Source organism: Pocillopora damicornis, chromosome 4, assembly GCF_964200805.1.
Source record: "Pocillopora damicornis chromosome 4, jaPocDami1.2, whole genome shotgun sequence".
NCBI classification, from domain to species: domain Eukaryota; kingdom Metazoa; phylum Cnidaria; class Anthozoa; order Scleractinia; family Pocilloporidae; genus Pocillopora; species Pocillopora damicornis.
Window position 1 is genome coordinate 29,819,957 of NC_142673.1, and position 24,114 is coordinate 29,844,070.

The 24,114-nt window shown below is 37.0% G+C and overlaps 4 protein-coding genes across 4 annotated transcripts; 3 read left to right on the forward strand and 1 right to left on the reverse strand.

The window, feature by feature from the left end:
• Positions 1 to 218: 218 nt before the first annotated feature.
• On the forward strand, positions 219 to 4,277 carry LOC113666601 (uncharacterized). Its single transcript, XM_089204036.1, has 2 exons — positions 219 to 696; positions 2,121 to 4,277. The coding sequence occupies exons 1-2, from the start codon at positions 232 to 234 to the stop codon at positions 3,246 to 3,248; spliced, it is 1,593 nt and encodes a 530-aa protein (XP_089060162.1). The 5' UTR covers positions 219 to 231; the 3' UTR covers positions 3,249 to 4,277.
• A 1,119-nt stretch (positions 4,278 to 5,396) lies between these two features.
• On the forward strand, positions 5,397 to 14,157 carry LOC113682271 (zinc finger MYND domain-containing protein 19). The gene is made up of 10 exons (XM_089204046.1): positions 5,397 to 5,593; positions 6,577 to 6,636; positions 7,268 to 7,374; positions 8,055 to 8,119; positions 8,806 to 8,884; positions 9,503 to 9,602; positions 10,352 to 10,412; positions 10,957 to 11,015; positions 12,182 to 12,247; positions 12,860 to 14,157. Exons 1-10 carry the CDS (start codon positions 5,537 to 5,539, stop codon positions 12,938 to 12,940), a joined length of 735 nt encoding a protein of 244 aa, XP_089060172.1. The 5' UTR covers positions 5,397 to 5,536; the 3' UTR covers positions 12,941 to 14,157.
• A 706-nt stretch (positions 14,158 to 14,863) lies between these two features.
• On the reverse strand, positions 14,864 to 16,121 carry LOC113682273 (NF-kappa-B inhibitor-like protein 1). Its single transcript, XM_027199427.2, has one exon. It carries the CDS (start codon positions 16,003 to 16,005, stop codon positions 14,914 to 14,916), a length of 1,092 nt encoding a protein of 363 aa, XP_027055228.2. The 5' UTR covers positions 16,006 to 16,121; the 3' UTR covers positions 14,864 to 14,913.
• Positions 16,122 to 16,261: 140 nt separating this feature from the next.
• Positions 16,262 to 21,659, forward strand: LOC113682276 (endothelial differentiation-related factor 1 homolog). Its single transcript, XM_089204048.1, has 6 exons — positions 16,262 to 16,522; positions 17,432 to 17,483; positions 18,257 to 18,334; positions 18,964 to 19,046; positions 19,126 to 19,219; positions 21,264 to 21,659. Exons 1-6 carry the CDS (start codon positions 16,286 to 16,288, stop codon positions 21,326 to 21,328), a joined length of 609 nt encoding a protein of 202 aa, XP_089060174.1. The 5' UTR covers positions 16,262 to 16,285; the 3' UTR covers positions 21,329 to 21,659.
• The last annotated feature ends 2,455 nt before the right edge of the window (positions 21,660 to 24,114 follow it).

The window sequence follows — 24,114 nt, forward strand, 5'->3', positions numbered from 1 at the left end:
ACGTAGTGCCCGGTGTTGTGGTCTATCTCGATTTGTGCCGTCGTAGGTCTGGGTGGGTGAGGTGTGATCACAATGGACTGAAGCGGCTGCCAGAGGCGCCTTTAATATGCTGACGTCCGATCTCACCTCTCTGGTTCCTCCGCAATTCAGCCCTTGGCTGCAAGGGAGGAAATTGGCACCATCTATCTATCTATCTATCTATCTATCTATCTATCAATAATCAGAGAGAAAATGGCGTGTGTGACACAACGGACGTCCAGAATTGTCTACGTTCTATTTCATTTGATCGGCAGTCTTGTTATTTGCGCCAATGCAGACGTAATAACTAATTGCTCCAACGCCGCTACTTGTATTAGAACCAATACTGACATCTACAATTCCTTAGCATCAGATGAGAACAGTTTTAACATTTCATCCGCCTTGTATCCAGCAAATGAGCCTTCCTCAGTTCTTGTCTTCGTCAATATATCTGTTCAGATTGGACCTGATAAAACAGGCGACAATGGTGTAAGGGAATACACATGGAGTTTGAGAAGCCTTTATGCTGCTTTTCCTGCTGTTTTCCTTGAGATCTCATCCCTTTCCTCAATACTGGTGACCGCACGCACGCGAAACCTAACCATCACAATTCCATACTTTTGCTGCAATGTTTCAGAGGAAGACAGGAATAAAAGGATTAAAGATGTACTGGCTGCCGTAAGTATTTTAGCTATTTCTAGCTATTTTATAAAAGTGCACATTCGCGAATTTAAGATGTTAGCACAATGCGCAACAAGTTTGCTCAAACGTTCCGAAAGGTATCTGATGAGTACTTTAGCCATGACGAAATGCAGCGTATTACCAGCCACGAAGTATTTTTCCACAAGCATTTCACAATATTTTATGGCAGAAATGAAATGTCCGTAATACTAAAGGCAATCATTCAACTAAATTGAAATCTCACTGTACCTTAATCGTCAATCGTTTACATTTTTCTTCTGTACAAAAATATTTCGGAATCTTACTCACTGATACATTTTGAGTGGTTTATGTATCAGTATCCTTTTCTAAGTACTTTGAAAATGAAAAGTTTATACCCTTCTTAACTAACAGGTATCTTTTTACAACCCTAGCTCTACAGGGGCTATTTCTGTAAAAAAGATACTGTCCCATGTGTGGAGAGGTTCAATTATATTAAGTCGCTAAAACGAACATTTTACAGGTTAGGTTAGTTTTTGTGCTTTTCCAGTTGTCTGTGTTCATGAATTGAGTGTTCCAGATATCGGGGCTTGGCGGTCAGAAAACTTGATCTTGTAAACCACTCCTTGTCTTTTGTTAGCTATGCCCTTTTCTTACGCCATTCATTTAGCAATGGTTACAGCGTAGCTATCAGTCCATAGGCTGCCGGCAAGAATAGTTAGGTTATGTTAGGGTTGTAAGATTCTATCATTTTGTTCTAAGAGAGCACAGTAACGAGGCCGGCGACCCGATTGGTTCTTAGGGCTGGCAAAATTTTCCTATCTCTGCCCACAGGTAGTGCTAACGCTTCGTTAAATTGTCTTGCTATATTTTCGTGAATGAATTAGCCAGTAATTGTCATTTGTTTTACTCATTTCACCGCGTCGGATTGCATAAGCGCTCATTTTTAGGCGTCTAAGTTGAAAACACTACAAGAAATTCCATCAAATTTCCATTAAGGAAAACCTTTGCTGACCTTCATGGGTGGAAATGCTTATTTTTCGACTTCTTGAATCAGTTTGTGCGAGTAATATAGTTGGCTAATTATATACAATATCCATGACTTCAAGCCTCAAGTCAACGTATCAGACAAGAAAAGGGCGAGCTTGGATGTACCGTTGGAGCATCAGACCAAGGAACATCCGAGCCCGCAAATAACATATACATAACATTTCTGCTTTCGGAAAATCAAGGAACATGTTACAAAGTCTAATTTACGGTTTGCTAAAGGCCGTTAAATTCGAAAATGATGACATGCTTCCGCTCAGGTTGTCGAAACCGCTGTCAATGATCACTATCTCCGGAACTGCTTGAATAAAATACTTCCGCTATCACCAAAAACGGTTCTTCACTCTCACATGCTCTACTCTTATAGTCACTTCTGCTGTCTAATTCTTTTTCAGCTTCAAGACCTTGCTGTTATTCCTGGCTTGCGAGATCCACGTTTGAATTTTGCAGAATCTGTCATAGAAGGGCACACCCCAGGCATGAACACTACTGGACGTTCTTACTTAAGGGTAGTTTTGTGGTTTTCTTTCCTGTCTCCCATGATTTTGGGTCCATTTTTATATTTTTGGGTGTTACAATATTTAAAAGATGATATTCAAGGTAGCTCACTCTTGGAGGATTGCGATGGAAAACGTTATAAGTGTAAATATATTTGTTGTGGTAAAGAAAAACCACTGATACGTTCAGTAACTATATTTTGTTGCGTCCTGTTGCTGATAGAGGTTATATTTGTTTCTGTAAGTGTGAGTGAATCTACCGAAATTTCAAGAAGAGGAAATTTGTCGAGTGTTTTTTATGCACTCACTGTGCTTATACCAGAGTGGTTAATTATATGCTGTTCTAACTGCCTTTGTTGTGCAGATTTGGATATCAGTTCATTTTTCAGCAGATTACTGCTTATCATGTGCACTAGCTTTGTTAGTTACCATTTTAGCTGGGTTGCAGTGGGTATCATGGTTAATCCAGCTTGGGGCGTGTCTATTTTGCTGATACTTTCCTTTTTTTTCATTACCTTATTTTTTGTAATCAATGAAACAACCCACTCAGATGACTCCTGCCTTTCCACCTTTTTCGCATATACACCTGGCTTCCTTGGTCTTTGCGTTGTTGTTGTTGTTCCTCCATTATTAGTTGGGCAGTCATTTTATGGCAGGGAAACTGCAGATGATATTGTAAAGGTAGTATTATTGCCTGTTATCGGTGCTGTGTCATGGCTGTCCTTCAAATCCCGCAGAACTTCCTCAGATACTTCACAGTTTATTAAGGCTGCAAAGGAAGTAGCAGCAGCAGCGAAGGCTCTGGCCGAAAAAATAACTGTAGCTCAGCCTGATGGGACTGGGGTTGATTCTGTAATTGCGAGAGCTGCTACAGCTACATCCTCTGCAGCTGTTGCAACTGCAGCGGCGGCTGAAGCTGTGGCTGTTGCTTTGGCTGCAACTGAGACTGAAAATTCAAACACTAAAGCCGTGCGACGTAGGGACAAATTAAGCAATGAGAGAGTTCCCCTGAACGAAATGAAGTAAAGTGCCTCTGAACGTTAGAAAACCGAGTCCCCATCTTTGAATCGATGTTGGTCTGCTTCCCCACTTCCCCATCCTCTCTCTTGCCTTTCGTGCACGCTATCTAAAAAATTTAATCCTTATCTTCTTGCCTTAGTTTTAATGGTGGTGACCTAACTGTTTATATAAGAGTACCAAGCGTTCGCTCGTCATGCAAAAAATGCTCCTGCTTCATATTAAGGACAAATAATGATAATACAATAGTTTTAGCTAGAGATAAAATTCAGTCCTAGGGGCTTATGTGGACTACTATGTGTTTGACTTCAGTTTGCTTGCTCCTAGAGAACTTTAGTTCTTATTTCTTAGTTTACAACATGATATCGATTTCCTATGGTGTATTTGGTACACACCTTGTTGATTTAGACTTCATAGGAATAAAAGTATGCAAGCAAAGATATTTTATTATCTTGTTCAATCGTACATTCGAACCTCCACTACGGCGTGACTCTCGTTGAATATGACAATCTCATTCATCCTTACTGAAATAATTTCTCATCTCCCTTTGACGGCCAGCTTTCTTCGACATCCAGCAGTTCCCTCTGCCCTTAAAGTGGCCGTAGTGGAAAAGTTCGACCGTATCTACTATCAGTAGCGTTTGAACACATAAGACGGAAAACGTTTTGTAACTATAGATCATACAGCATATCAGATTGATGCATTTTGAATTCATCTCTTAATGGAATTGTTTAAATAACTATTCCTTTTTTTCTTCTTTGTAATTAGTGCTATGATTCACCAAGACTTGGACGTTTATCATTAATAAAATAATCCGTCAACATTGCAATAGTGCCAGTTTTACTAAGTCACAAACATCAATATCTTCATAGTATGATGATGTTACCATAGTCTAAGTATGAAACTCACTTTCACTCTCATCGATTGTCTTTGTATTTTAATTTTTTTTTATATATTTCCTTTGTACTGCAGTTTTTACTCTCGTGTTAGGCAGGCATTTTGTGAAAGGAAAAGTATCGATTAAACTATGAACATGGCGTTTTTATCGGCATCTTACTGTAATGTTATGGATAGTTTTGTAATCTCGAAGGGATAAAACTTGTCACCCGAAACTCGGTTCCTCTGCTCCTCTAATAGGCGGTGGCTTCGAGCTCCAAAAGTAGGTTAAGGAGGAAAAGGTTTGCTCCCGAACTCTTCACTACAGAATGAGTGTTTAAATACACACACTCATAGCCCTGCTATTGATTCCAACGTAACCATGAACTTTTTAAGGCCTGAGAAGGATTTAAATCAACAGGAAAATTTCCGTACCAAGTTCGAACTAGGTGCTTTCCACCTGAACAAAAACTATGATTTACCCAGTAACAAAGAGAGCATCAACTTCTTTCATGTCCCAGCTCAGCTGGGGAATATAAACGATGCCACGTGGTTTTTTTCTAGCACTGCGACCGGTTTTCTCTACTTTAAAATCATTAACAGCCCTTCAGAGTTAGAAGATCATGAAGTATGAAAAGGTAGAAATTTGTTGCTTTTCAGGAGAAACAGTTTCCAACCACAAATGGAAGCATCGTTTTGCTTTTGGTTCCTATCTTTTAGTTTATCTTTCTTGTAAACTTCGAGCCAAAACCAGTTTATATTTTTTCCTTTTAATACCAACTCTCTCCAGAGTAAAGGGGGTAAGTATCTAAAGAAACTGTGGTGTCCAAAGTAAGTGGACTTCAAAAAAGAATCGCGAATATCATGAATAAGAACTGTGCAGTTATCATTAGAGTCTTTGAGGAAATTTAATTTCTGAGAGTCGATTAGGGGTACTCTGAAGAGATCGGTGGCTCTCAAATGACATGCCAGTAAAACGCGACACAATTTTTACCATTCTTCTGTTTAACGACTTATTGAAAGTGGTTTTGGTGAATGCTCGACTGAATTAAAGGCAAATGAATACAGAGATAGGTTTCCCAAAAAAATGTGGTGCCGCGTCGGTGGGAGAGTATAACAGGGTAATTTTGTATTATCAACTGAGTTGATGACATAAATTGGCCAACGTAAAGAGTTTAAAAGCTTTCCTAAAATGCAGTGGTCGTTTCCTCTTTTCTCGTTCCTTTCTCAGACTCTCTAAAGAGACCCTCGCGAGTTGCCCTCGCGCATGTTCTCCTTGTGCCGGGTTACCAAGCTGTATATGGCGTCGTTGATCAACCGCTGATCAAGGTGGCGATAAAAATCGTAGTACTTCGAATTCGCCATGTTTTAGCCTTGTTGTAGTGATTTGTATTGCGGTTTGGGAAACCCCATTCTATGGAATGATGCAAGCAGGACAAAAGCTGGGGATTGTGTACATCGGGAAGGCTGGTGGCAAGGTCTGTGCGGAAACGTTTCGACTGGTTTCATTTACTTACCTGTATTTGATCTGATCAAGAACTACGAGTTGATTTGTAATCCTGCAATTTAATTTGTTGATGTTCTCATGATCAGTTATTTCAGTCGTCTCGTAAGCAGTTCACTTGTTTGATTTTTCATGTGCAGAATGCAACCTATGTTAAAGAATCTTTATATCTAGTAATAAATTCACTCTTAGGAAATGTAGTGCGAATTAATTGATGTATAGTCTAGAGTGTAAGTAAATTATTCCTGACATGCAGGTGAAAGGGGAACCCTTTTCAGCTGAAAAATTTAAGTCTCATTTGTTGGTGAAGTCTCATGTAAGATTTACAGCGCCCAGAAGGCTTAGAGGAGGGATTTACAGTATTCAGTGACATCCTCTGGGGGGAGTTTTCGCTGAGGAATCTCTTTAATTACTCATTGCTATTATTATTATTACTATCAATTTCATGGTTCTCTATTTCGATCTACATGTGTTGAAAATCAGCCTGATAGGAGGAAATAATGGACTCTAACAAAGTGAATAATATATCAATATATTGTAATGTAACCTTGTAAATGGAATTCCATACTTCTTGAGGTTTCGTTACTGTACACATGATGAAAACTACTGTTGGGCTGCAGAGCTTATTATAAATTTTGATGGCCCAAGGCACCAAGGAGGTAAAGATGCAGCATAAAAAATCCACATAGCAGAATAATTCCCCCAGTTTGCTTCTTTGTAGGTTATCTTTGGTGGTTAGTACAGGTCCAATCTCTGGGGCCACTCTGCTAGAAAAGACCATTTTTTATTGCTTAAATCTTTGTCACTCATTTGATGCATTTTCTGAATGTTTTGTTAATAAGTACTATGACAGGATGTGAATTACCTTGTGTTAACTCGTAACAATTTTTTTGTGCTTTAACATCACTCAAATTTGTTTGTCTTACTCCTTGTTTTTCTTCATACCATCCTTTGTAGCACAAATATTCTCTTCTTGACGAAAAAGATGTTCATCTAGTGAAAAAGTTTCGATTTGAGGTGGGTGATTTCAATTTTCTCTTCCCACACTAACTCAGTGAAACCTTACAGTGTTTATCAATTCTTTTTTTGTGTTACCAATGCAAGGTTCATCCAAAATCAAGGGTCTGCGCATTAAGTTATGGACCTCATTTTTTTAGCTGATATTTATAGCAGTAGGGAAAAGCATTCATACTATAAATCCAAGGGGTAAGAAAACAGGGGTCTGTAACTTACAGTGGTGACCAAGGTAACGAGATTGGTACAAAATTTAATCTATCTCTTGATTCAAATAGACAGGAAGAAATCTAATCAAACAAACTTTTGAATTTAGCTGGCCATACAGTGAAATACTGCCTGCAAAATTGACCTACCATGTTGCAAATTTTAACTGAGAGATATAATCTGCTACATTATTGTTTGTTGTTTTGTAACTGGAATGCAAAACATAGTCATTTTAAGCAAAGATGCTTAATATTCAAAGATGCTCATGTGCCTGTACAGGTGTCTCTGAAAAATGACTTATTAATACTTGATTTGCATTTGAAAATTTTACATAGCATCATGCTATTACACTTGTATGCTGTATGGATTCCTTTTCCCTGTTTTTAGTTTGTGGATTTACGGTAAAAGCTTTGTATTGTTTCATCAGGCAAAAGTTGATGTCAATAAAGATGGTAATGGTGCTAACATCTTTGCATATGCATTTGACTTGTCAAGAGAAGGAACAAGTGGATGCTATTTCCATGAATATATTTGGTAAGGAAGTGTTTTGTTGCCTCTCTGACTAGCCCTTAAGAGAGAATGTTTTCCAATCATTAAATAAACAAGAATGTTGTTAAATAGTAGTGAGTCTTGCCTTTTTTGTTTAATAAAGGTAACTCACCCTTGAATAACTTATGAATTCTAAGGCTTGGCATTTGTCTGGCAAAAATTCTGAGAACAGTAGTCTAATTTACTAAGTACATATATAAAGAAACGATAAATAAATAATTAGTCCAGTTAACTGAAAGGGACCTTAAGGCATTTACAACTACACACTTCCAATAGTGAAACATTACCTTAGATGAACATGTGAAATCTGTTGTCTAAAGCAAAGTAGTGTGATGATACATACCTGTAACTTTATTGCACCATATTATTTGTATGTGCAGAACCATGACTGGTCTTCATAGAGATAATCATGACAATATGATAATGGCTGTATATGTTATTTGAAAGTTCATAATTTTGAAAGTATTTTTCTAACAATCAAAACAATGTAGAATGTAATGGAAAGTCATGGAAGAACTTATGATGGATTTTTTTTATGCATTGTCTGATCTAAACAGGATGTAAAGCTTAGGGTGGAGTTTGCATGACCAGAATCATTTCATTTGTTTATCTTCTGCAAACACTTCATTTTTACATTTAATACCTTTGTTCTTGTTTTACCTTAGGGAGAGACATTGTGGTGGCATAGCTCCTGGCTTTAGAGTTTGTCACAAAAATGGTGTAACAGTTGGTAAGTTATCATTAGAAATTTTAAAAAATCATTTCTGAAACAAAACGTAAGGATAAGGAATTGCCTTTGAGTTTTCAGCATCCTGATAAAGTCATTAATTTAAGAGCACATATTAAGTTTAAAAACCCATTTGAGTCAATTCAGAGAGTGGGTATTATCATTAATTGGATTAAAGATGAATGTTATTTATCTTTAGTTATTGTTTTAATTTTACATACAAACAGTTTTTGTGCCTACTGATGTTAGAGATGTTACGGTGTTGTGTAAGTCCGTAATACTTTCTCAAAAAGTGTTTGCCACTTCCAAAGTGGCAAAGTTTTGTATAAAATACATTTGATGCACATTCAATAAATGTATTTATTCTGTCCCCAGCCTGTCAATTAACCAATGCACAAGTCTGTTCCAGTCAATGCCTCCTTTTATCACAATTTTGGCTTTGACAACAGCTGTTCATTAGCCCCTTTGGATTTTACACCACATTACTCTTTTACTGCATTTATACTCTATAGCTGTACAACAGTAGGCACATGCTGTCATAGACTGACTTTTATTTAATTAGTCTTCAGAAACTTCTCTTGAATGATTGTCTGTTATCATATTTTACTGTTGTGCATTGCAACTATTTGAACAGCTTTCAGGAAAATGATATGAACTTTTTCTACCTTCATCATTTTGTTATTTCACAGACAACAGATTAAATAACTTGTGTGTAGTACCATCCCCTCAAAGCAAAGACTCAAAAGTAAAGTCCAGCAGTGCTGATAGGTACAGCAGATATGTCATCATCATCATCATCATAATTATTAAGTTATCGTTGTTGTTATCATTATTTTGACATTAACTAAGATTTTAATGTTATGAAGCAGAAAATTGTCAATGGGAGATGAATCAAGATGTAGGGGGAGGCTTAAGCAAGCCTAATTGTGATCTCTTGGTCTCTCTCTTTCTGCTGTAAGAGTTTGAAGAGAAAATTTTTTTCGAAAGGCAACTAATACTAATAACTTCTAACACTAGAATATTAGGTTCCAAAAACATGGGAATCTTTTAAATTTGTAGGTAATTTAGTGTTAACAACTGGGTTGAATAGTAAATTAGCCACTGCAAAGGGTAAAAAAGCTGACGTTTCGAGCGTTAGCCCTTTGTCAGAGCCCACGGGGTGATATTTGTATTTCGATTCCTGAGTTACCTCAGATGAGTAGTAAGCAACTGGGAAAGTCTTTCTTGCAATCTATTTTGGAGGAATGTCCTTATTTATCCCTTGGTAGAGCATATTTCTGGGTATCTACTTACCACAGTGTAGAACTTAACAATTGTTTGCATTTTATTTTTACTTACTAGTCATGGCAGTATAAGAGTGATTGAATACTGAATTTTACATTTCAGTGCTGGTTATAGTAATAACTGTGGGAGTGAACCTAGGGAAGACCAAAGATTATACTGGATGGCTGTGTGTAGACTGCCTCCATTTGAGGCAGAGCATGAGGTACAAGAGCAAGTCATCTGCAAACTTTTGCTTACTGTTTTTAACCCTGTACACCATAAGATCAGTTTGCCTATTCTCCATACTGTTTTTTTTATACATTTCTTAAGGTAATAACAAGGATAATTTGTTTAACGAACAAGAGCACCTTTAGTTGGTGATCATTTCCTTTATTCTTTTGACCTTAGTGTGTGATTCAGGGGTGATGTTGTGAGGAGAAATTACATGCTGGTCACTCTGAGAGGTCAAATGGTTTATGGTTTAAATCTATAGATGGTAAAACATCAAGTGAAGACAGTCAGCAAAAGAGCTTATTAGTAACAAATTTTTAATTTATTAGTTGTTTTAAGGGGAAGATTAGAACCAATGAAATGACTCATGATGAGAGTTGTTTGCTACAAAGGGTTCTTCCATTGTTAGTCAGCCTTTTGCTATGGTATTGGCTGGCTAGGGTATATTTTAGATTTATTCATATACACATGTCATGTGAAAGACATTATTAACTTGGTGAGAAGTAAAACAAGGATCATAATTCATTGATGATTGCAATAATCCACTACACCAACAGCAGTTACCCAGCATACAACATAATATTAACTATTAACTGAGTGGGAGGGTCAGGTGGGAAAGTATTTGGCTTAAGTTCATAGTGTATGGGCTGAGTGGAGTGAGGTCTGCATGTCATGACCTAAAGCTTGGTTCCTTATATCTTATTAACTTTGGACATGACTTTTATTCTTTTATATTCACAGCATTTTATGAATTTAAACTACAAGTGTTATAACGCAAATGGGGAACAAGTATTAGAAGAAGGTAAGAAAGTTAAATTTGTTCAATCTACAATTTCCTAATGGTCAGTGATGCAAACTTCACTTTTTTTTCAATTATGTCCGTCTGTCTCAACATCTAAGCAGTGTTCTCCATTGTGAGTGCCATACTTTTTATTGTATTTCAATTCAAATAATTGTGTTTTCAATCAATTTTCCCTGGTTGAGGATCATTCAAACAGCTTGAAATAGTAATTGAAGCAATAATAGTGGCAGAGTGGAAATGCTAGGGAGGTTTGGGTCAGGTTAATAAAGAACTCATTGTGACCTGCCCCAAACTCCCTCATAATTCACACCTCAACAACTGCCACACCAGTAACCATCATAACTATGTTTTACTTACCAAAAACCTGGAACAGGCTAGCCAATATTTGCCTTTTATTGATGTGATGAAGTGTTTATATTGTAGTTGGAATATTACGGGTACTTATTGACTACCTCAAGGAGTGAAATATCTGGATTGTGTATCATATCACATTATGTACCATTAATATTTGAAATTTTCCTGAATTTTCTTATCTTTCTTCCAGACGATACCTTATCTTTTTATGAGTGCCACTACCCCCCTTGCTGTAAAATGGAAACTGAGGTCAGTCCTATCTCTTGATTAGTGGATCATCAAACTTAAAGCCCAGTGTCCAGTTACTGAAAATGTTACAACTGGATGTTTCTTCCCTCCTTACTGGCCTTCCTGAGCTTATGATGATTAGTTGATTTAGTAGACAAGTTTATAATTTTTTTTATTTTTTATTTTTACATTACTTTACTTCCTTTGTTTGAGTTAAGTGTACCTCTGAGGCCTTAAAACCTTGAGCCTGTTTAGGAGCAAAATCTTCTTGTTTTGCCACTTTGTTTGACCCTTTACACCTTAACATCAGTATACATATTCTCCATACTGTTCTCTATACATTTTCTAAGTTGCTGACAAGGAGAGTTTGTATGACAATTAAGAGCCTCCTTTATTGGTGATCAATTCCTTTATTCTTGTGACCTTAATATTTGATTTAGGGATGATGTTGTAAGGAGAAATTGGATGCTAGTCACTCTTAGGGGTTAAAACAGAAGATTTGAAAATTTATTATGACTTGTGGCATCTTTACCTCTTTGAGCCAAATTCATGAATTTTAGACAGAATATTTACAACTAGATTTGAAAACTTATAAACTATAAGTAATGTACACATGTATCACATGTTGCCAATTCACACCCTCTGCTGAAGGCCTCCAGTCCAGATAGAAAAATTTTACACCCTATGTTAAACTCAGGACTTTTGCAAACCATACCCTGTTTGGAAGTACATACCCATTTTCTGAGTGCCAAGTAGTTCAGTACCCACCTCCCCCCCCCCCCCTGAAAAAATGTTCTCCCAGCTTAACCCTTTACACCCTAACAATAGCATTCATATTCTCCTCACTGATCTCTCCACATTTACTGTGGTAATGACAAGGAGAATTTGTTTGACAATCAGGAGCTTCTTAAATTGGGATTCATTTACAATATTCTCATGATCTTTACATTTCATTCAAGGGTGATACTGTAAGGAGAAATTAGAAGCCAGATGCACTTAAGGGTGAACTGCAATTATGCAAGTGTGGAAAATTAATTAAACATTTTAATCAAGTGTGAGAGCTGTAGGCTGAGTTCCAATTTGCTCTTTTATTTTTGAACCTCTGTCCTTACAATGTTTATTGCCTTTATTTTGGTGCTGAGAATGTGATTATTTCATTGAAATTCATGTTTATTCTTTGGTTGTAGCTACGGGAGTTCAGTATTTGTGGACAGTGCCAGCAAGTCAGATACTGTGGACCTCTTTGTCAAGAGGTGGGTCAGTGAACAGAAAATAATTAAACAGTTTCAGTTTAAAATTTTAGAATTATGTTTTGTATAGTCCACTGTTTTACAGAATGGAAGTAAAGTAAATAGTGTCTAATAATAATAATTATTATTAGACACTATTTACTTTACTTCCATTCTGTAAAACAGTGGACTATACAAAACATAATTCTAAAATTTTAAACTGAAACTGTTTAATTATTTTCTGTTCACGAAGCGCAAACCAGCGAAAAAAAAACCAAAACAGTGTATATCGAGTAAAACTAAGTCCACATGCCAAAATTCAACTACTTCTGAACACTTTCAAAAATGGCCGAAAAATCAAGGGGTCGTTCTTGCTCTGAGCCTTTCAATTATAGTAACTAAACAAGTAATGAGAATACTCAAAATTATCAGCTAGAAGTTATTATCTTGATGTAACACCAAATTCTCATAACCAATTTACAAGGAAATGTGTAACAGCCAGAGTGGGAAATTAACTAACAAATCTTGGGAGTTAAAGGGTTAATCTGAAGATGATGCCCAAACCTGATTTAAATGTGAAATGAGGCATCGTGAACTTAACCACTGGATGGTAATCCTTGTGTTTGATTTCTACAGAGAGATTGGCCTTCCCACAAGAAGTACTGCAAAGAAAAGGCTAGACAGAGAATTAATTGTGACATGTTCCCTGAGCGTTAGACTGAAGTTTGATGGCTGTTTCATTAGTTACATCAACATGTATGCTTCACATGTCACATTATTATTACTTTCAACTTTTATGATATTAGAGTATCCTTAGTTTATTTTGTTGCTCAATTCTAAAGCACAAATGATTGAAGCGAACTTTAGAGACTGCACTTGTCATTTATTGTGTACTTAAAAAGGATTAACATGCATTCTCTCTAGTTTGGCTTTAGAATTCAAAAAGAGTTTGTGTTTGTAATAGGCTCAATTGGTTAGAAATAACACTATTTACATGACTGTACATGTCACTGTACTGCTCTCTTTCAAATTAGGTTTATTTATATATGCTTGTTATCTTTGAAGTATAAGGCAACCTTCAATTTGACAAGTTGTAGTGTAAATCCCTTGAATTAGATATTGAAGTGAAGCTGATATATCAGGACTAATACCCTGTTCCAGGTGTTCAGTTGATGAAATGGAGCAAAATGTCAAATGGCACAACAGTAGCAGAGGAGTGAAAAAGCAAGAGAGGTCTGGGTCAGGGTCAGGTAAAGTTCATTACATGACCCAACCTATGTCTTTCTTTCACTCCTCTGCTGCTGTAGCACTGTTTCCTATCATGATACATTTTACTAACTGAACATCTGATACAGGCTGCATGACTAAAATCATTTTCAAGACACCTCTCTTGGTTAAAAGTTATTTATTTCCACACTCTTATCTTGAGATAAACTTTCTTAAGAAATTGCCCCTGATAATTTTCAAAACATTTGTTGTTGCACCTTTAGTGTTAAGACTCTACTTTCTTTTGACCAGACTTAATTAACAGGAAGTTTCTTTTCCTATCTTTGGGCATGGTATCCTGTTAATCTAACACAGCTCACGACAAAATGTTAATTTCAAGAGAGAAGGTGTCTTCTTGTAGCTCATGCACTTAACCCTTTCTCTCCTGGGTATGGCCAAAAAGTAGTTGCTCCTTACAATATCATTATGCGATCATTCAGACAGATGAGAATAGAAATAAATGACAACTACAAGATATTATTAGAGTTAGCACCAAATTCCTAGAACTGAAATTGTAGAAAATGTATAGCAGACAAAGCAGATAATTGATATTTAGAACTTGGGAGTGAAAGAGTTAAGTATTTGTTGCTCTGTTTATTGTTTGATCCATGGTGGAACTGTACAGTTATTGAATAATGAATTAAATCACTATTGACATGTTTACATTATTTGTTCCATGTTTTGTTGTGATTTATCATCTGATTTTGGGGTGGGGAGGGAAATGTGAGCTATGCCTTCTATTATAACATAGCCTGTCCTAGGCAATTGGTGTGTTTATATGTTTGAAAAGAGGGGGCAAGCGAGAGAAAAAACAAGGAAAGTTCACACCTCCTTCAGAGGATGTGCCCTAAAGGAGAGAAAGCTAGAGAAAAAACAAGGCAGGTTGACTCCTCCATTGGAAACCCTGCTGAATTTCTCTTGTCTGGGCATTTTCTCACCCCTTTTTACCAGAAGCATTGCTCTGTCCATCACACCTCTAATCATTTCCATGCTAATGACTGTGGAAAAGTGGCAGATCCAGACCTTAAGCCTTAAGTAAAGTGGGCACACCCTGATTGGCTCCTTAAACTCTTAATATCCTTTGCTATCCACCTTCAAGCAACTTGCACAGGATTGGCACCCAAAATATTGTAAAAACTGCAAGAATAAATAAGCCATTGCTAACAATGGGTATTTACCTCTCTACTTTGAGGTTTGCTAAGTCTTCAACACTAGCCACCTCCATTTCAGAGAATAGTTGTTGATTATTCTTTGCAGCATAACCTTATAACCCACAAAGGTAATCTAATATTGCTCAAGAATTCATAATACCAACTCAACAAGCCTTAGGCACCACAACTTGAGAGGAAGTTGGGGAAAACAACATCAACTATGTTTCTGAAAGTCATTTTTATTAACCATATCTACATCTGAAGCTTCCATAATTATTCAGCCTCAACCAAGGCATTTATCTCTTTAGACAGTTCATTTACTTGCTCAATTATTTTAACTCTGTCTTGTGAATCGAGCCTGTTACCACATCTTTGAAGAAATTTATCAGGATGCCATCTCACTTGCTGTTCTTTCAAAAACTTTCTTTTTTCTTCTATCGTTTTAATTTCTGACCAATTTCCCAAAAGGGCAATCATGTCTTTGGTACCACCCTTTGTGGGCCACGGTATATCAACGAACGTGAGGTTTACTGTCGAATTACTGCAGAATACTGCTGTGCAGTTGGATTCATAATCTGCTAATGATTTTGAAAGTTTCAATTTTTGACGTTCTACGGACATCCGCATTACATAAGCTTCGTGTTCCTTCTCAAGTTGTCTAGTTCGTTCTCTCGCTTTCCGTTCGTTTTCATTTCGTTGCCGGCTTGACTTTCTTGTTTCTCTCTTCTGTTGCTTCTTCGCTTCAGTTTTTTGTCTTCTTTCGTACGTAATTCTATCAGCCCACTCATCATATGTTTCTTTCATGTTATCAATGTAATCATCCTGGCAATATTTACTGTAACTTTCTTGACTTTCTTCAAACTGTAGTTTTCTTTCCCACTCAAGATCTTCCTTCAATCTTGACTTCTCCTCGTGCTCTTTATGCCAACCCTCTTTCCTTTCAGCCTCTAGTTCTTCCCTTCTCTGAGCATATGCCCTTTTTAAATCCGTAAGGTACTCTCTGGGCGTTTTTTCCTCATTGTTTCTTTCGTCAAGAACATGGGGATTGTCACAGTAGTTGAGTAACGGTACAATCAGATCATTGTATGTCGAGAATCGAACTGTTTGAACAGCGAATCTCAATGCTAAGTGAATAGGCGTATTGCCATCACTGTCTGTAGCTCTTACATTGGCTCCGTTCTTCAACAAAAGTCTCATTATTGCATCATCTCCAAGAAGACAACAGGCGTGCAAAGCTGTTCGGCCACTACGATCAACTAAGGCAGTTAAATATGAAGCTTCGTGTTTCTTGAAAAGAGATCGCACACGATGAAGTTTCCCCGTCATTATGTAGTAGAAAAGTTTATCTTCCGTTGACTTACCCATTAGGTCAAGTTAGATGGGAATACAACTTGAAAAATAGGTTTTTTAGAATAACAGAGAAAGCTGTTGACAACGTCGCCATGTTAGAGAGCGAACCCAGGCCCTGCACGAGAGACGTCAACGCAACCTCGTTCCTAGGCTCCAAAAACAGGCTAGTGCCAAAAAAGTTACAGGTTGCGCATTTGGAATTAAATAAATACTTTTTGATTGATAGTCTTAATTTATGAAAAAGAAGTTAATAAATTTACCAATCCATTGTTGCCAAGTCTGTTGCAATAGTTGCATGGAGGATGACAGTTGCGAGCCCGCTGTATATCAGCCAGCGTTTGAAGATAACGCATGCTCAGTTCCACTCAATCTTGTTTTGGTCTATTTCATTTCACGAGGTAACTCGTTGGCTAAATATTTCTCGATTTCTACAGGAACACTCGACAGAGTAGAAATGGCAGAATCCGACTGGGACTCAGTAACTTACTTGCGAAAGAAAACACCTAGAGCGGCAGAACTGAAATCTAAACAGGTATCTGATTCCTTAATATTATTATTATGATAATGCAAGATTCAGCAGAAAAGTGAAAGAATGGAAGATTTTGGTAAAGTAAGCTAGCTTACATCAGAAAAAGCAATCACTGTATTTATCTGAGAACTTGCATAGTCGTTCATTTCATATACTTCGTTACAATGATGTGAAATCCATAGCTTAGACAATGAAAACTGGATTGTAAACCGCTGGGACAAGCATGCAACAACTCTCACCAATCCAGAGTGTAGTGGGGTACTGTCCTAAAATTGCCATATGATTTTGGGTTACCCCACGGATTTTTATCTTGGAACTCCTGATCTAGAACTTGCTGTCATATTTGAGTGATTAAATTATATGGGATGTGTTATACAAACATAGATTAAATAATTGTACATGAAAAAATCCATAACCTGTTTACCATGAATTAATTTCAAACACATGTGAGAACTTTCAACTCTTTATTAATTTCCATCTAAAAAAGAAAGTTGGGCTAAAAAATCCCAAAGCAATTACACTCATGCCAGATCCTCTAGGGAAAAAAATCGTTCTTGTAATAAATCTAATCCTACCTGGCTCGTGAACGCAGCACATCTGATATACGCAACTTGTAAAAGACGATTTCTTAATAATAAACAGATATAATCATATACAGCATAAATAAATGAATATTAAAGTTGACACTTATAAAAGCTCTTGAAAAGTTGGAATCTTTGGAACTCTAAATTCTTAAAATTCTGTTGAGATCTTTTCCATTTTGGCTGCAAATGTGTTCTGAGGAGATCCAAGTTTACAGACCAATTTAGCCCCAACCTACTCAAAAGTCACAATACCTGAGATAGTTTCTAGCCAGATTTACCTGTAATTAAATGGTTATGTTCAAACAATGTTTTTTTTGGTGCCTTTAAGGCTGTTGCACAAGCACAAAGACATGGTGGCCAGGTGGAAACATCACAAAAATGTAAGTTGAACAATTGAAAAGTTTTACTTTTAGATAAAAATGGCAACTTCATTTCTTGAATCAGCCTGGAATTACTCTACTCTTTATCCTCATGAATTTCATTTAAAATTGCTCATTTTAGCTTTCAAAGAATATTGAAAACTAGAATGTGACACCATGTTGTTACAGAAGCTGAACCATGGTCTGACAGTAAACTTGTGCAACTCTGGGTCAAGAAGTCTGGGGTCAATAGTTAACTCAACCCCCAGATTTCATTGTTAATTCTCCTTATTGTATGCTATATAATCCTTATGATGTTAGTTTGGAGATTTTGATATTGGATCAACTAATAATCCCCTAATTGAGATTTTTCTTTATTCTCAATACTTGTCTGCTTGATATTGTATTGATATTATAGGGGGAAATTCTGTTTCTGTCACTCCTGGGAGCTAAAGGGTTAACTCTCTTGAGTACTGGCAAACTGTCAAGCAAGCCTTACTGGATACTGGGGGAAAAGCTTTGATGGACTAATGCTGTATCTGGGGGGAAGGGGGGGGGAAGCAATATTCCAAGGAGACCAGGATGAGTTTGGGAACCATATGCACCACTTTTAATTGTGATATTTTAGAACAATGCTCAGTCACCAAAGAATGGGATGGTTTTGGGAAGTCACAGACAATGTTAGTGCACTTTTTTTCAATGGAACAGCTCAGAGCAGCTCTCCTCTGAAGTTTCCATGAAATTATATTTAATTCTAATCTTTAATAGCTCTTAAATCATTTGCTTTCAAACAGTTGGTGCTGCTTCAAACAAGCAGCATTCAGCAAATAAGGATTCTGCTAAACTGGACAGAGAAACAGAGGAGCTACATCGTAAGTTCTTCTTTGGAAATCACATGTACTAGGTAGTCTGGCAAATAGAGTTACATCAAGTATCAGGGTTCATTTTTTAAAAATGAAATAATTTTGTTACAATAAAGCTCTGCAAGTTTAGCAAGGGTAAGTGAGCCAAACCCTGGATCTTGGAGTTGGCATATAGGCTTTGGTGTAGTGTCTGTGTTACACAGTCCTCACCACCCTTGTCTGAGAGTAGCTTCAGCCAATAGCAGTCAGGGAATTCTACAGCAGCACAATTACGATAATTTTTGTATTGCATCCAGGGCAAGTAGCAACACTTGATGTTTCAGAAAACTCTGGTGATGCAAAACACTCTACAGTTTTCTCTTCTTTCCTGCATAGACATTTGAATCCCTCCAACAGCCTGTTGCTGTTGATGGTACCAGTACCTGCATTTAAGAATCCCTTTATATACCTTTGTGTCTGTTTGTGGATGTTCAAGGGAATTGCAAATGATGAGACGCACATTTGCAGTCATTGCACCACCCTAACTACGACAACAGTTTTGGTTTCCTCAGCTTTTGACATGCCAGCAACAAAATCGTTTTGCAGTTATTGTGTGTTTGAGATTGACATGAGAGTCTGATACCCAGATTGTCTTGCAGATGAGAAAGTTTCCCTTGATGTGGGAAAGCTCATTCAACAGTCAAGAATGGGGAAGAAATTAACACAGAAGGACTTAGCAACAGTAAGAGCTTTATGGAAACTGTAAACAATGTTCTACTGTTTTATGTTCTCCCTTAAAAATTTTTTTTTTTCTGTAATAGAAAATCAACGAGAAGCCTCAAGTCATTATGGACTATGAGTCTGGTAAAGCAATTCCTAATAATCAAGTGATGGGTAAAATTGAACGAGCATTGGGTGAGTGTTTCATATCTAACCTTCATGAGTGTACTTTGTTAAAAAAAATTGTTACTGTGCCATTTAAGCATTACCACCATAAACTAAAAATCAATGGAAAAGTTATGAAAGGAATTATTCAGCAAAAGTTTTTTTGTTTTAACTTGATCTAATTGTAAACTGACTTAGGCACAAAACAGACAATGACTCTGGGCAAATCAATCAAGTATCAAATCTAACCCCACAAATTAAACTTCTGCACAATTTCATTTTGAAGTGGTTGGTATTCAAAACCATGTAGGGCTTTTTTAACATTCCTCTTGTTTACCTGCAATCTTTCTGTCAAGTTAAGTTATCAAAATTTTACTGATATGCATTACATCAGAGACCATTGCAGGAGATCAATTTTGAAAAACAGAAAAGCCCTATATGGGTTTTTTGATTGGTATCTTGTGAGCTTCAACACCAAATTTCAAGTCAATCCATAAAGGTTTCATACCCTATTGATATGCTGAAGAAGACACACTCATGTAGAAACAAAGAGGGTTTTTTTTTGCTTCCAAAGTTTTGCCAACATTTCATGCTCTTGAGTGACCACATGTCAAGTTTTGTCAACTCTCTGAAAAACTGGAAATGCCTATTAGAAACACGGAAGCAGAGTCCTAGGAGACTCTTGGAAAAATATGTTTTGCGAGAGACTCTCCTGCCATTGTGCACAACTGAGCTTCAGTCAATTCAGAATGTTGGTAAGAAGAAGAAATTCAAGGCATAGGAAAGTTTTGGTGGCACCATCAAGGTCAACTCCTACTAACCCCAAGGAGGCAGAACTTGTCAATGGTTGCTGAAGGGTGAGCAGCCAAGAATGCTCATACCACAAGCCCTGGTTTTTTTGTTGAGATTTTTTTCTCCATGCCTTATCAAATTCCTTGATTTTCTAGCTCTTATAGCCAGGCTTCTTTATTGCTTTTTTTTCCTTTTTATCCTTACCTACTATTTCATGAACTACTATGATGAACACGTGTAACTGAAATATGAAGGTACATAATACATATTATATAATAAGCTCAGTTATGCACGTATTCTGATTGGTTCTCACTTATGATCTATTGGAGGACAGATGCATAGATGACGTCATCGTTAAAACTTTTTTTAATTCTTTATTATATTAAACGTCAGTGACACACTCAGCTGTGCCCCGTGTGCCACTTTTTTGTTCTTACCACATTTTGACGTCATCTGTGATCTATTACTGAACAGACGCACGGCAACTTGGAATCTATTTGTTAAACAGACGACATCAAAATGTGTTAGTTACAAAAAGAGTGGCACAGGAGGCACAGCTAAATGTGTCACTGATGTTCTTACCACATTTTGAAGTATTCGTTTTTCATATGATGAAGAGCAAAATGTTGTTAATGATGATGTTATATATGCATCTATCCTTCAATAGATCATTAATAAGAATCAATCAAATTGTGTATGTAATTCAGCTTATCATATAATTACTTACTGTGACTTGTGTGACTTGCAGTTCTATGCACATACATGCTACGTCTGTGGACATATAAGTAAATGTACTAATGTGTACCATCATCTGAAAATTAAGGATGTCAAAAGTAAAACTAGACAACTTGGTTATAACAGCTAAGTTGATAATGTAAATTGGCCTTAGTAATGAGGTCCTAAGCTGACATTAGTCCTTTAACAGAGCACTCTGATGAAGGACTAATGTTCAAAATTTCAGTTTAAGAAACTCTCTTAGGTGGCTAATTTAAATTATCAACTCAGTTTATAAAACCAAATTATTTTGTAATACTAATACCCACCACTGAGGCAGCACAAAAGTTTCTTTAGAAATTAACCTCCTTTATTAAAAGTAAAACTATTTTGATAAATTTAAGTCAAGGAAAAAACTGCACCACAGCAAAGTCTTTCAAGGTGACTGCATAGTGAACAAGTCTGTATCACTTGCAAGTTGTTTGAACTTAAGAATGAGGAGTAAATGAAGAGTTGATAAGGTTCAGTGTCATCTAGTGCTAAGTTTTTTTTTCTTCCTTTTTCTCAGGTGTCAAGCTTCGTGGCAAAGATAAAGGAATGCCGTTAGTTTCTGGTGGCAAGGGGAAGAAATGATATCTAATGAAAAGTCAAATTAACCCTTTATGAACTCCTAAATAGGTTACATTTACATTTGGTTCAAGAAACTATTCTCATGAACCAGAGTAAAAGTTTCCATGTGTAGTTCAGTTAGAGAGTTCACATAAAGGGTTATATTGGTATCATTTCTCTCCTTGCCAGTGTTAAAAAAAAAAGAAAAGAAAAAAAACAGGATGTAATACTCAAAGACCATATGGTTGAAAATTTCTGTCAGCTTAAGATTGCTGTTAAATTTATGTTGGGAAATCTCCCTTCCGCTGCATTTTGTGCCTGAGGGCTCTTTATTAAAAGTGATTCACTAACTGTTTATAATGTTGTTGTTATTCTTATTGTGGTGCTCTGTTGGCCTAGAAGAGAAGCAAACAAACAATGGAAATTAGTTAGGCCTGTTTGGTAATCATTTCAAAAGTATGAAGTGAAGGAGCAAAAAGGGGCTGTAGCCCAGGAAAATTGAGGCCAGGAAGGGTTTGGGGATGGAGGAGGGAAGCGGCAACTTGACACCTTAATGTGGATGAGAACAAGCCCTCTTAAAATCATCTAACTGTGGTGTTTTTTGAGAAGGAACCAGATACAGTAGTCAGAAGTGTAGAGGCAGGATAGAACGGCATGGAAAGTAGTTGTGCCTAAATTGTAATGGCAAGAGGTACAACAGAGGATTGCTAGGGACAAGTTTCTGAGTCAGGCGATTTTCGAAAATTGTCAGCTATTCCAACATGGAAGATTATTCCTGTAAATATAATTAACATAATTTGCAAGTTAGTTACAGTCGGCTGACATTATTGAAAAAGACACAGTTTCATTTATGTCTCATTGTTTTAAGACTGTAAAGGGTAAATCAAAGTTCTCGTCTTGTCCCTCTGGGCAGTAGAATCTTGGAAGGTTTAAAGTGTCTGGTCTTGTCCCTCTGGGATGTAGAAAAGTATTCCATAAATCAAACTCTATGTATACATGACAATTGGCCAATTCACCTCATATAAAAGCTGATCAACCGGCTGACAGAATTGAGGTTTTTTTTCTCCTCCCGCGAAACCTTGTGTAATGCCACATTTATTGTGTGGCCTGATAATCCGGGTGGGCGCCGTCCCGAGATGGACCGGTGTCGGGGTACGTAGTATCTTGCTGACGTCGGTTTTGAAAACTAGCTAGCAGAAGTCGCTTTTCTTTCTACCTTGGTCGTGAAAATGTTTCCTATTTTTCTCTTTTCGTTGTCGTTACAATTGTTAACTTATTATTTGTTTGTTTTTCTCGTTCAGTTTTTGTTGGTGAATGAATCAACCAAGAGTGTTGGCCCGTTTATCTAGACTCATGAACGTTATCGGCCATGTCAGCTCCGAAAAAGCTAACTAAGGTAGATACAGGCTACGGAAAGCCTTTGGTAGAGAGAAACAAACAAAAAAATGCTGAAGGTTTCTGAAAATTAATATACGAAAAATCCCTTGCAAAACTCACTAACAAATTTTTTGTCGTTGATTTCTGAAGAACGATTGGAACAAGAACGCGGTAAGTGGATTTTAAAGATTGCACCTGTTTGTATCCTTCACTTAGCTTTTGTTGGCGAACAGTCTGACGAACGAGTTTTTTATTCTCTCCTTTTAAAAATCCCCTTATCATGTCAAACTAGGCCATTCGCCAACTGCTTTGACAGAAACCTCAAGACCAAAGCCGTCCAAAACTATCACATTTAATGTCAAAGAGTGGACTTAAAAAACAAAAGAAAAAATTTTTTTTTAAATTTTTTTTCACGCTTATTGGTGACAAAGTTAGACAGATTGATTTGTTTTATTTTTCCACCTACAGCCAAATTTTGTACACTCCATTATGAATGCCCAACGTATAATTGTTTGCATACATATTTGTTCGCCTTTTCTTGGAGGGTTCTATATCTAACAGCTAGTAGTGCAAGGTCTTTAATGAATTAAATTCCCAACAGTCAAAATTTTTCACACAAGGTTTCATCAAACTTCTTGATAATGTCCAACGATTCCAAAAATACCTTATTTATCTAAGTTGACACAATGATTGAACTTTCTTAAAGTTCGCTTGTAAGCCTTCTACAATGTTAAGAATGTCTCTCTTACAGTTTCGCTCAACAAAGCAAACTCTCTACCTTCAAACACCTTTGTTAAAGCAGGTGTATTACGCTAGGAAGACTTGACACTTACTGTTCAAATGCCCAGCCCCTCCCAGGAAAAGTTGAAGGACGGGGGGAAGTTAAAGCTTGGAATTGATCGGCGAATTAGTTTTCTGTCATGTATCGGCTAGTTCACTAATTTGAGCCACAATTTTAGCGATAAATGCAATGTGCGTTCATGACGTCCTCTTATTGTATTTATTTTCTTTGAAATCTAGTAAGTGACCACTCATTACTCATCACTTGTGGAAGCAGGGAACGGCGGAGGATTTGTTTTTGCAGGGATCACATTGTTTTTAATGGAAAGTGACGGGGGGGGGGGGGGGGAATCAGTCGTCGCCAAAAGAGTACTAAGGGGGTCTATCGAAAAATTTCTACCGATTACCTGCCAATGAGGGGATCATAAGAATATCACTGTGCCTTATGGGGAGATCAAGTAAATTTAATAGTGGCACAAAAAAAATCCTCCAACCCCCCCCCCCCCTCCCCCTTACTCCCGCTAACCAGGCGACAAAGAATGACCGGTCGCTATGTGCGCACAGACCGTCGTTTACGAGAGGCTACCTTAAGTTGGGCTAACGCTCGGAATAGTAGCTTCAGAAAATCTTAACGGTGGCCAATTTTCATCATC